The 14,130-nt window shown below is 38.1% G+C and overlaps 1 protein-coding gene across 5 annotated transcripts in view; it reads right to left on the reverse strand.

The window, feature by feature from the left end:
- ADGRV1 (adhesion G protein-coupled receptor V1) overlaps nt 1-14,130 on the reverse strand; it is a 593,679-nt gene that overhangs the window by 86,780 nt on the left and 492,769 nt on the right. For 4 of the 5 annotated variants that reach the window (XM_050795448.1, XM_050795446.1, XM_050795449.1 and 1 more), the window contains one exon: nt 6,754-6,911. In XM_050795448.1, coding sequence (XP_050651405.1) covers nt 6,754-6,911 — 158 coding nt within the window. Of the gene's footprint in view, nt 1-6,753; nt 6,912-7,534; nt 7,665-14,130 lie in introns of those variants that run through there. The other variant, XM_050795450.1, reaches the window with a different exon arrangement.

Below are 14,130 nucleotides of genomic sequence, written 5' to 3' on the forward strand. Positions count from 1 at the left end.
ATTTTTTCAAGATTGAGTGGGAGTGTCTGTTCATGGTCGAGCGAGAAGCTAGGGTTTTCCTTAGGCCCCAAGGCATTGTTTTATTAAAATGTTATTTTCAGAAATGGAACTGGGAGTAGACTTCAAACAGGCATCTAACTGCCAAGGACATGTGAAACCTGTTATGTTGGTCATTCTGGATCCTATTCAAGTACGTACTGTTACTGGGTAAGATCACTTTTACTTTACTTTAGCAGAAGCCCCAATTCTGCTTCAGGAAAAAAAAACCATATCATGTTTTTCCATTTTTATTTATAAATCCTGAAGGTTTCTGCAAGCAGTAACATTTAAAAGGACAATGATATACTTACAAGTTTGATGTGAGAATAATGAGAATATTGAAACACCAGAATGTTTCAGCTATTGATTGCTTCATAATAAGCTAGCACCAAACTTGGTGACTTAAAATAATGTACTATTTCTCCCAATTCTGCAATCTGGGATAGGCAGATTTTCAACTCTGTGTAGTGTCCATTGGGGATGGAACCTACAAGAAATCTTCTTCACTCACATGTCCATTTCCGGAATCAGAGTTGGTTTGCCTGACACAACTGGAGGCTGGCTGAACCTGCCTTTGCACATGTCTGCTCCACATGGCTAGTTTGGGGTTTCTACCACCGTGGTGGTCTCTGGGTAATTGAACTTAGTTGGTGGCTGGCTTCCGAGAGGAAGGAATCCAAAACTGCCATTCATCTTAAAGTCTCGGCCCATTATGAAAAAGCACCACTTCCATCACATTACATTGGTCTAAGCAAGTCCAAAGCCAGCCCAGATGTAAAAGGATGAGAAGCAGTCTCCATCCTTTGATGTGAGGAGTAGCACCTACATAAAAGGAGAAAAGTAACTGATGGCAGCCATCTTTGGAGACTGCAACACAGTTTATTTACCAGGAGCTCTTTCCTTTCCCGCTTTTTCCTTTGGATTTCATTTCCTTTGAACTCTATTTGAAATTTAAAAAATGACAAGAGTAAAAAAGGCATTCAACTTTAGGATGTAAGGCATGAGCATTTACAATATTCACTATAAAAAGTTTTCAATAATTTTTATAATAATAATAAAATATTGATTTATATTACTATTGTTGTTCACTCTAAGGTTGAAGAAATGGAAGCATTCATCCTCAAATAAGGCTCCCATGTAAGAGATGTGGCCATTACAGTACCAAGAGATTCTAAATGTCTCAGGTTCACATTACATGACTAGTTGGATCAAGCCACATTTCCATTTTCATATATCATATTGAAACCTATGTGTGGGATTTTTAGAAGAAAGGGATTTGTAATCATCTACTTCCTTTGTTGATTGAAATGAATTTTCCTCTCCTGATCTATGAATCATTCCTCATATAAGAACTGAATCATGAATCAGAAAGGAGTCAGTAAATTCTAATGAGCCTAAAAAGAGAGACAAGCTTATCATTGCCAGAGATCAAAACGAAGCCCGAAAATTACAGGCTTTGTTTAAAATGCTGTTTGAGACACTGAAATTTAGTTCAGGGACATACCTTTATCAAAACTCATTCTCACTGCACATCCACCCACTGAAGGGAGAAGGAGGCAAGTGATTCTCATTAGGAGTCACTGACCTTCAACAATTTGGTCCATGGCAGTCAATGGGCCACAAAAAGCCAAGTTGTCCTGTCCCAGGCCATGCTCAGGGAGGGAAGGGGTTGATGGTGGGCATCTATAGCACTGAGTGTATTCCATTTATGAGGTGCTTATTCTTTGTTCTCCCCATTCCTTTGGGTTTCACTGAGTTTATCTGAACTCTGTTTGAAATGAAGGGATGTTGGGAACAAAAAAGTCATTCAAAATACACGGTGTAAGGGATGGTTACTTGTATTCATTACAACCAGTGAACAAATGTGATGCAAAGTTGCTCCTGTGGTCAGGCACATTTAATCCACAAAGAGAGTGATTAGCTTGGAGCTCAGTTCTACAGAAATCATGGAAGATTTTGAGCCCAGCAAGACGTCCTGCGTCTACCTGCTTCTGGACCCCAGAATATATCAGGTCTATGGTTTTGGCCTATTCTACCGGTACATTTGGTGTTTCTGCTTTATTTCTGTTCTATAGAGATGCTCATGGTACTTTTAACATTCTTTTGTTATATATTATTCTTTGGCTATTCTGTATATAGAGTAAGGCAGAGGGCAAAACGTGAATTTATAGTACCATCTTAACTGGATGTTTAACAGGTTAGCACAAGAGAATTTTAGCAAAAAGATTCACAGAGAGTGTCAACTGCTCCGTGGTAGAGTAAATAGAAGAAATACCTCATGTAAATGACGAGTTGATAGGTGCAGTAAACCAACATGGCACATGTATACCTATGTAACAAACCTGCACGTTGTGCACATGTACCCTAGAACTTAAAGTATAATTACAAAAAAAGAAAAGAATTATCTGGAAAAGAAAAAAAAGAAATTTTGAATTTGAGTTAAGTGGAGCATATTCAAGTAGAGGTGAGTTATAGTATGTTGAAAATAAAAACACAAAAGATCAGGTTGGGAGCAAAGCTGAACATGAGTTTTGGGAATTATAGAGTTTTGGAACTGGGAATTTAATTGAATTGGGAATTACAGAGAATTTGGGATTATATAAGTTTAAAAAATATTTCTTATAAAAATAGTCCTAATAATAATAACTTTTGAGGAATATTAACAAACAAATCAGAGAATTAAATCTTTTAATTTCTACTTTGATAATATTACAGTTTCTCTCCTTCTTAATGCTATCTTTAGCTTGGGTACCCAATTTTACAATTATAGAATTTTGTGGTACATTGATGATTATTAATTTATTCATTTAATTAATAAATATTAATTACGCTCCTGCTATCCACTGAGCACTCTGTAAGGCCCTGGGGATACAGAGATGAATACTAAATGGTTCCTGCCCTCAAGGAATTAATAATTTTTTAAGGAAATCCACCAACCACACACACCAAAACAAATGACCACTCCATTCTAAGATAAGTGCTACAATGACTAAAGGGACAAGTACTTTAAAGGCATAGAGAAGGAAATGAGTAATTCTTATTTGGTGTGATTCTGTAAAGAGGCAATTCGTAAAGCTTCACAAAAGAGGGAGAATATTGAAAGTTTCTAGAATTTCTGTAAAGAAGTAAAGGGATGTCTAGGAGAATTAACTTGTGATTGTCAAGCACATCACTGTTGCTTAGATTCTGAAGTTATTTTGGAAAGCTTTGTAGAGCTAATAAAGAATACGGGAGGGTGATAAGGCCCTTGCACCAGTCTCTCACTCATCTACATTTTCCCATATCACTTATTGAGCACGTGGGTTTTATCAACTAACGGGGAGGAGCTCAAAGTAGAGATTTCTTTAAATGAGCAAAGATGGCAATGTCAGGCAAATTTAGGAAAAAGTAAATAGATTGGCATGCCAGAATGCAGGATAATAGTAACTAATTTGGGGATGGAAACATGGTCCCGGGTTGGACTGTGGAAACTCTTGTAAGCTAAAGGGACTGGACTTTTTTTGGGGACAACGAGAGAAACCTTGACTGAAATGCTGGAGAATGAGGAAATCCACTTTATATTTTTAAAATGTAGACGTCTGAGATAATGAAATGGAGAATAAAAAGAGTAGAACCAGAGATATTAATCAGAAAACTGCGGCAAAAGTCCAAGTATAATGACTATTAGAATGAATTGCCATGGGAATAGGGGAATTAGAAATATTATACTTTTTTATTTGTAACACAACAATAGGGCAATGTTTCTATTCACATTTTATGTAAGAGAGGGTTCCCTTGTTAAGATACAACTGTGCTGGAACTTTTGCCTTATATTCAATGCTTGAGGGCTATCTTTTCCCGATAATCAGGGTACTGTTTTATCTACTATATCAGTAATGAAGCATATTCAAGAGGTGCATGGGGTGATTTAGGCATTCAAAGAATTAACTCACTATGTTAGGCCCCTATCTTATGTTAGCATTATTGAAAACATGCAAGCACTGGCACTTTTACATTACATATAAAACAACAAATCTTGTCACTTAGAGGAAAAAACAAATGACCATTCTCCCCCAAAAAGAATGTACATTTTAATAAGATGAATCCCAAGTTGATTAAAAGCATAGCTTCTGAAATGGGACCTAATTAAACTAAAGAGCTCCTGCACAGCAAAAGAAACTATCAACAGAGTAAATAGGCAACCTACAGAATGGGAGAAAATTTTTGCAAACTATGCATCTCACAATGGTCTAATATTCAGAATCTTTGAGGAACCTAAACAAATTAACAGGCAACCCAAACAAGACCATTAAAAAGTGGGCAAAATACATGAACAGACACTTTTCAAAAGAAGACATATGTGACACGAAGAAGCCAACAAGCATATCAAAATGCTCAACATTGCTAATCATTAGAGAAATGCAAATCAAAACCACAATGAGATACCACTTCACACCAGTCAGAATGGCTATCATTAAAAAGTTAAAAAAAATAACAGATGCTGGCAAGGCTGTAGAGAAAAGGGAATGCTTATACATTGCTGGTAGGAATGTAAATTAGTTCAGCCATTGTGAAATGCAGCTTGGCTATTTCTCAAAGAACTCAAAGCAGAATTACTACTCGACCCAGCAATCCCATTATTGGGCATGTACCCAAAGGAATAGAAATTGTTGTACCATGAAGACACATGCACACATGTTAATCACATCACTATTCACAATAGCAAAGACATGAAATCAACCTAAATATCCATCAGTGGCAGACTGGATAAATAAAATGTACATATACACCATGGAATACTATGCAGCCATAAAAAGCTGAGATCATCTCCTTTGCAGCAACACAGATGGAGCTGGAGGCTGTTATCCTAAGTGAACTAACAGAGGAACAGAAAACCAAATACCACATGTTCTCACTTACAAGTGGGAGTAAATATTGAGTACATATAGACACAAAGATGGGAATAAGAGACACTGGGGCCTACTTGAGGGTACAGGGAAAGAGGAGGGTGAGGACTGAAAAATTACCTATTGGATATTATGTGTATTACCTGGGTGGTGAAATAATCTGTACATCAAACCCCCATGAGGTGACATGCAATTTATCTACACAATAAACATGCACATGTACCCCTCAACCTAAAATAAATGTAAAAAGAAAGAAGTTAAATTTTTAAAAAAAGTAATTAAAAAAAAGAGTATTAAAACTGAAAAAAACAAGCATAGCTTCTAGATAAATTCTGTGTCCCATGAAAAAGTAGAATTTATATATTGAATATTTTTTATTAAAGGAGTCAAGATTAATCATAACCTTAAACAATATTCCTCGGCGGGGCATGGTGGCTCACGCCTGTAATCCTAGCACTTTGGGAGGCCGAAGCAGGTAGATCGCCTGACCTCAGGAGTTCAAGACCAGTCTGGGCAATGTGGTGAAACCCCATCTCGACTGAAAATACAAAAGTTAGCCAGGTGTGGTGGCACATGCCTGTAGTCCCAGCTACTCAGGTAGCTGAGGAAGGAGCATTGCTTGAATCTTATAGGCAGAGGCTGCCATGAGCCAAGATCGTGCCACTGCACTACAGGCTGGGTGACAGAGTGAGACCCTGTCTCAGGAAAAAAATAAAAAAATAAAAAAAAAAATTCTGCCAACACAAGGATTGCATGCTAAATGAGAAAGAATAGAAAAGAGCTGGCTAGATACTGCTATCCTACAAACTATCCCACAAAGTAATACAAATGAGTGTCTTTTCTTTATACTACAAGGAAAATCCTTTTGCATATTAACTGATCAAGTTCAGGAACTAGAACTGCATTACATTAGAGTGACACCCTGTAGCTACTGAGCCCCTAATAATGTATTAGACACTAGTCTAGAGACATCATATATGCTACTTGCTTAAACTTTGACACACACTTAAAATGTGAAGAATTCCTCTAAGACTGTCATTCATTTGACTTTAGACTTGTAAAACTTTAGAAAAAAGGAGACTTCTCTTCCTCACTGGCCCAAGAGGGATCCTCTACTCCCAGTTCTTAAGCTGCTCCCTAATATCCCAGTCACTCACATAACATTTTACAGAGCATTTTCTGTATGCAGGTGTGTGCCTACTGCTTCTAGTTAAGAAAATTCCTGAGGTCCTGTAATCTAAAAACAATAATTAAAAGAATCAGATCATAAAAACCTCTGTTAGGTATGATTCAAAGGGAAAAAATGAGCTGCAGTGAAAGCCAATTTGAACTAGAAAGACTTGCATTCTTAAGTAACCAGACATGTGTAGCCACTTATGTAGCTGTCTGATTACATGTTTTTAAACATCTGTCAGCACAACCAGACCTCCGCATGCACACTCATGAGCACTGTGGATGTTTGTTCGACTGTGCAGAAGTCTCAGAATCGGAGAGAAATGAACAGATTTCACAGGGAGAACACAAGTCATTATTGCTTCACTTAAGGCAGGCTTGGGAAGTGGCTCCCAAGGCTGTGACTCATTTACCTGGCTATCAATATCTTAAGGACAAAATTGGAACGAGCAATAAAACCTACAGAGCCCTGGAGAAAGAGAGACATCAGAGGTACCAAGAAGCAGGAGAAACTGGAGAGCTATAGCTTAACTTGTGGCTTCAGAGCTGAAAGCTGAGCCGAACTTCCCTCTTCTTGATAAAAAAAAATGCAGTGACATTTTCCCACCATTAAAGCGTTTCAATCTCCAAAGTACAAATATAGTTCCTTTCAAACCTGCAGCATTTGTCCTTCCTCTGAAGACATCGTCATATGCTTTCCACTGTGGCTTCACCTGGTAGGCATGGATGAACACCACGAACACCACCACAAGGCACATCAAAGGAACAAGAGCTGCAGTGAACAAAGCAGCATAGACGTTTGGAATAAAACACCTGGAAGAGAAATGAGAAGAGGTAACTCAGACCGTTTCGGTGCAGATATTTCTAAATTCAGAATGTATCACATCACTACTTTATACTAGCTCTTTGTATCTGGATGCTGGCAACATCAGATTTTTGGTTTGCCAAACTTAAGTTTTGTTTGAGTACAACATCCGATTAAATCTAACCCACTGCTTCACACAGTAGGTTCCCCGGAACATTCGCCTCGTGTAAAGTTCAGAAAGCTGCAAAAAAAGGTTATGGCCAAATAAATTTGAGAGATGCACACTACATACATCTCACAGAAGTTAAGGGTACATATCTGTTCATTTTTAAAAAGCCACAGAAAGTCATGGAGTCAAGAGATCTGGGCTCTGAAATCAGGCTATTGAATCCAGCACCACATCTTAAAAAAAGAAAGTCACTTTAGATACATTTTTTAACTTCTCTGAACACTCATCTTTAAAATAAAGATTACAGGTGGGGTGCAGTGGCTCATCCCTGTAATCACAGCACTTTGGGAGGCTGAGGCTGGCAGATCCCCTGAGACCAAGAGTTTGAGACTAGCCTGGCCAACGTGGTGAAACCCTGTCTCTACTAAAAATACAAAAAAATTAGCTGGGTGTGGTGGCAGGTGCCTGTAGTCCCAGCTACTTGGGAGGTTGAGGAAGGAGAATTGCTTGAACCTGGGAGGCGGAGGTGAGGTTGCAGTGATCCAAGATCATGCCACTGCACTCCAGCCTGGGTGACAGAGTGAGACTCCATCTAAAAAAATAATAATAAAATAAAAATAAATAAATAAGTAAATAAATAAAATAAGGATTATAATAGTATCCACAACAAAAGTTAGTTGTCAAGATTAACTGAAATAATTCACATAAAGCATTTAGTAAATTTGGTTTAACCCATCATTTCTAGACTTCAACGAAAATTAAACCCTTCTCCTTTTTCACACACACACACACACACACACACACAGAGATACACAGACATATGGTCATGCTACAGGACTAATGTGCCCTGGAACACACTTTGGGAATCACTGATCTAGTCATGCCCAGCTTATGTTTCAAATTAGTTGGTGGATTCCAGGGAGAGTTCCAGGTTCCTTTCTATTTCCTTCCTCTATTTAACCTCAAAAGAAGAATTCCATCAGGATTTATGGCCATGGGGCTGATGACAAAGTCACTGTGTCCTGTCAATGACTGATCATGTCAGAGGGACTTCTCTTGACCTCTTTGGCCCCTCATGGTAAAAGGTCACAGAGGCCATTGCTGCTCCTGCATAGGAGGAGGCCAAGCCACCTGCTCTCTTCCCTCTACCCCCTCTCCCTTCTCTCCCTTTCTGCTCTTTCCTTCCTTCCCTCTCTCTCCATTTGGAGTTTTCTTCCTGGGAGGAGTTTTCTTCCTAACAGAGGAAATAAAGGATGAAGGATCATGTCACAATTAGGGAGCTAATAACAAAGCATGGGTTTGCCTTGCTTTTCCAGCCCCAGCATCCCTTGTGAACCATAAGAGAGAAGGTATTGTTTAAAGGCAAATCTGAGGATTCCCAGGGCTCCACTCTTGTCATCTCCACAATCTTGTTTTTTGAGTGACTGACAGTTTTCTTATTCCTAAACTATACATTTCCCCAAGAGCCATGTATTCTCTCTTGAAAATGAAGATAATTTATCCATTTAGAAGCTACACTGCACAATTATATTTATTATTACCAGAGTTTAGATAGGACAACGGGGTCCAAGGCAAACTTAGATTATTTATTTATTTATTTTGGTAACACTGAAATTATCAGCAAAATGGTTTTAGAGATATAACTAGAAATTTTTACTTATGGAACATAACATCCACTTGTGCTTTGCATAAAATCTTGCATGAAAATCTCAAAATGGAGGAATGTTAAACAGGTTCTCAATATCCAAAACTGCTTCTGAAGTATTCTTATAAGGGATATACCTCCAAGTTACAAGACTATACTTTTAATTACAAGAAATTTTACTAGTAAGAAGTGTCTCTTTTAAACTATTTTCCCCACTTTCTCTATTTTTCAAAAATATAATATCTATAAACCTAGATTATAATACAGCCATAAATACTAGACTTTGAAGAAAACTCAAGGGGAAACACACATAGCCTGTTTAGAAGGAATCCAAAATATAAGTAACCAGGGAAACACTCATTCTTCTGCTTTGGGAAAATAGTGCTTTAATGTCTTTTTAAATAATTTCAACTTTTATTTTAGATTCTGGGAGTCCATGTGCAAGTTTGTTACATGAGTATATTTCATGATGCTAAAGTTTGGGATATGAATGACCCCATCACCCACACAGTGAGCGAAATATCCAAGTTAGTTTTGTAATCCTTGCCCCACTCCATCCCTTCCCCATCTATTAATTTCCAGTGACTGTTGTTGCCATCTTTATGTCCAAGAGTACCCAATGCTTAGCTTCCACTTATAAGTGAAAACACGTGGTATTTGGTTTTTTGTTTCTGTGTTAATTTGTCTAGAATAATGGCCTCCAGCTCCATCCACGCTGTTGCAAAGGACAAGATTTCCCGTTTTTTTTGTTATAGCTACATAGTATTCTATGGTTTATATGTACCACATTTTCTTTATCCAACCCACCATTGTTGGGCACCTGGATTGATTTCATGTCTTTGCTATTGTGAATAGCGCTATGACGAACATACAAGTACATGTGTCTTTTTTGATAAATGATTTATTTTCATTTGGATACATGTCCAGTAATGGGATTGCTGGGACAAATAGTTACGTTCTAAGTTCTCTGAGAAATCTTCAAACTGCTTTTGATAGGGTCTGAACTAATTTATATTCACACCAATAGTGTACATGCATTCACTTTTCTCCACCACCTTGCCAATATCTCTTGTTTTTTGACTTTTTAATAATGACCATTCTGACAGGTATGAAATGGTGTTTCATTGTGGTTTTGATTTGCATTTCCCTGATGATTGATGATGTTGAGTATTTTATCATATGTTTGTTGGCTGTTTGTAATTCTTTTGAGAAGTATGTGTTCATGTTTTTTGTCTACATTTTAGTGGAGTTGTTTTTTGCTTGTTCAATTGTATAAGTTCCTCATACATTGTGGATATCAGACCTTTGTCAGATGCATGGTTTGTGAATATTTTCTCCCATTTTGTAAGTTGTCTGTTTACTCTGTTGATACTTGTCAATTTTTGTTTTTGTTGCAATTGCTTTTGGGGTCATAGTCATGAAATCTCCATGGACATTGTGCCAGGGCCTATGTCCAGAATGATATTTCCTAGGTTTTCTTTGGGGAGTTTTATAGTTTTAGGTTATACAGTTAAGTCTTTAATCCAACCCGAGTTAATTTTTGTATATGGTGTAAGGAAGGGGTCCAATTTCAATCTTTTCGATATGGCTAGCCAGTTATCCCAGCACCATTTATTGAATAGAGAGTTCTTTCCCTGTCATTTGTTCTTGTCAGCTTTGCAGAAGATCAGATGTTTGTAGGTGTATGGCCTTATTTTTCCGTTTTCTAACTTATTCCATTGGTCTATGTGTCTGTTTTTGTATCAGTACCATGCTGTTTTGGTTACTACAGACTTTTAGTGTAGTTTAAAGCCAGGTAATGTGATGCCTCTAGCTTTGTTCTTCTTGCTTAGGATTTCTTTGGCTATTCAGGCTATTTTTGTGTTTCATATGAATTTCAGAATAGCTTTTTTCTAATTCTATGAAAAATGATGTTGGTAGTTTGATAGGAATAACATTGAATCTGTAGATTGCTTTGGGTAGTATGGCCATTTGAACAATATTGATTCTTCTAATCCACAAGCTGGAATGCTTTTCCATTTGTTTGTGTCATGTATTATTTCTTTTAGCAGTGTTTTGTAGTTCTTGTAGAGATGTTTCATGTCCTTGGCCAGATGTATTCCTAGGTATTTTATTTTTTTGTGTATGTGAGTGCCTCAATTTTATATTAAAAAGAAATATATTATTAAAGGCCTAAGATACTATTTCTTTTTTGTTTGTTTGTTTTTTGAGACGGAGTCTCGCTCTGTCACCCAGGCTGGAGGGCAGTGGTGCAATCTTGGCTCACTGTAAGCTCTGCCTCCCAGGTTCACACCATTCTCCTGCCTCAACTTCCTGAGTAGCTGGGACTACAGGCGCCACCACCATGCCCAGCTTTTTTTTTTTTTTTTTTTTTTTTTTTTAAGTAGAGATGGGGTTTCACCATATTAGCCAGGATGGTCTCGATTTCCTGACCTTGTGATCCACCTGCCTTGGCCTCCCAAGGTGCTGGGATTACAGGCATGAGCCACCGCACCCGGCCACTCAGATACTATTTCTAATTAACATAATCTGCTTAATGTATTTCTCATGTAAACCAGGCATATTTCAAGAGATATTTCTACACATACTGTGTATCTGCAAAGGGATATAAAAATAATAAATTTCTTGGCTTTTAGAATTTTGATAGCATGAAGCCTGAATCATTAGCTGAACACTCATCTGTATGCAATAAGACCTGATTCTTCCACATGAAGGACACATGATTAAATAAAATGGGCAAACATTAATGGTCTTAATATTGAACATACTCCTGCACTAAAAATAATGGCCATGTTGGTTACTCATTCTTATGTATATTGGCTTCAAAAGGTCACTTATTTTTTTCATGTGAATTATGGAATCCATTGACAGCAAGTAGCCTACAGACGCTTATACAAATTCAGATACTGATGAAGAATCACACATAGGTTTCACTGCCTTATTTGTGTCTTGAAAAATGTCATCACAATTCAATTTGGGATAGCAAAATAGGGAAAATTACTGACTCAATTATTGAGTTGCTCTAGGAATATAAAGATTTCGTACAGAGTGCTGTAAGAACAGACTTTGAAAGGTGACCTCCAGCTGATGACACATTATTTTGATTAAAAAATTAAACAAGCAACGTGAAACTTTGAGAGGTTGGAAGTAACCAGACATGTCCACTGCTCCACTCAGGAAGAGAAGGGAACTCTCTAAGTGCTAATCTTAATTTCCTTTGTGGCCAGGCGCAGTGGCTCATGCCTGTAATCCCAGCACTTTGGGAGGCCGAGGTGGGCGGATCACCTGAGGTTGGGAGTTCAAGACCAGCCTGACCAACATGGAGAAACCCCTTCTCTACTAAAAACACAAAATTAGCTGGGTGTGGTGGTGCATGCCTGTAATCCTAGCTACTCGGAAGGCTAAGGCAAGAAAATCACTTGAATCTGGGAGGCAGCGGTTGTGGTGAGCTGAGATCATACCATTGCACTCCAGCCTGGGCAACAAGAGCGAGACTCCATCTCAATAAATAAATAAATAAATAAATAAATAAATAAATAAAGTCTCCTTTGCAGTTCTCCCTGCTTATAGGATGACTTGACATTGATGGCTCATCCTTTCAGAAAAGGGGCAGGAAAATGACCCAATCCTGAAGCCATCCCCTTTTCTCCTTTTATTCAGAGCTCCACAAGTCATGACTTCTCAGAAGTACTAGGCCCCTGAGAGTACCTATTCCATGTTCATCCTCCACTTGGTCAATGTCGGACCAGAATGTTAAGGAGGAGGGCTTGCTCCCACAGCATGCCTGTTCTTGTTGGCAGCTCCTCTTGCCTTCTTCTCTACTTAGAGCATTGCAGAACCGCAGGGCCAATCCCCTTGCTCACTGCTGTCCAGCTGGGACTCCATCCCAGTCTCCTTCAAACAAAAACTGCCTGCCTTGTGTGCTACCTCCTAGGGATCAGGGAGTCAGACAGTGTTATGAAACACTTAACATTTGCAAAGGAGGCAGGGATACCAGGGTAATCCATGGTGCAGATAACAAACGGGCTCCCACTCCCTGATGGTCCATGGAGAGGAGCTGGGACCAGCTATGATTCCACATCCCCAAATCATGTCTCATATACTTAACACCTTCTTGTTTTAAATTATCTTTTAACTCTTCTTTTAAAGCTCATAGGCATTATTCTGATTTTCTGAGCAATATTGTCTGAATAAAATTTCTATTGGTGTACAATAAAATTTCTCCCAAATACTTAAAAATGTTCAAGATAAATGAACTATATTCTACCCTTAAAAGAAAAAAAAAGTAGCCTTGCCAACCAGAATTTCCTCCAGTTCACCCAAATTAGAGGTACAGTATATTCAGGTAGTTAGTTTGAGGATTAGAGCACATGAAAGTGATGAGGGGTGTTAGGAAACTGTGAATATCATGTTAGAATAGCTTCTGAAATAAGGCTGGGAATGAATTATTAGAAAAATTGAAAGTAACATAAGAAATTAGCAGACAGAAGGCAATGCCTGCACCAGGGCTGTGGAAGTAGCTGATTAACATGCAGCTATTGCTTCAAGAACACATCTGGCAGATATGAGAAGAGAAAATGAGACAAAGGCCATGTAGATTTGCTTCCTTAAAAAAGGTGAGGAGAATGTGTTCTCTGTAATTACAGCTCAACCACCTTCAAAGAACTTCAGGAATCTTTCTCACTTTGGGTGTCAAATAGTCTTTTGGGGTCTTACAACCACATAACTATTACTGTTCCTTTTTAAACTTTCATGGATAGATTTTCTTGTTAGAATCTACAGACAATTCTAATTCACTTCAAAGTCTTGTCAGGACTTCATCTTTTTCTCTATATTTAGCCAGATGAAACAAGTAGATGCTGTTTCATTACCTTCAGTTTTTCCTCTTCTGAGTCTACCCTCGGAGTATTCATAATGCTTTTACTCACTTTCTAAGTTAGTAAGATTATTATCTCTCCTCGGTAATGCTTTATACTTACTGAAACATTTTCACTCGCGTTACCCAACTTGATTTAAAAAAAAAATTCATGTGGGCGGCATGGAGTATTTCAATTTCTTTATTCCTGTCTGAAATCTTTGTAAGAAGGAACTCAGAGGCAGAGGGGTCTAGGAGAGACATGAACTCCACTTACAACCACTGAAAATACTGGAATGGATGCTGGGAACTCCCTGTGCATGAGACTGTGATTTGAGTCCATTTAAATTATATTTTAAAGAAAAAGTTGACCCTGGCAAACTGGAAAATCTGAAGAAATCCAGGCAGCTGGACAGCCAGGTTATATCTGGGTTACATAGGTAATGAAAAGGACTCAGGTAATGTAAGGACAATAAATGTGTCCAAGGTCTTCTTTGTGAGTACTTCTAAGACAAGGATAATAGTCATGATTCCCAGGCTCAGGTACCAGCCTCCCTC

Source organism: Macaca thibetana, chromosome 6, assembly GCF_024542745.1.
Source record: "Macaca thibetana thibetana isolate TM-01 chromosome 6, ASM2454274v1, whole genome shotgun sequence".
In the NCBI taxonomy this organism is placed as follows: domain Eukaryota; kingdom Metazoa; phylum Chordata; class Mammalia; order Primates; family Cercopithecidae; genus Macaca; species Macaca thibetana.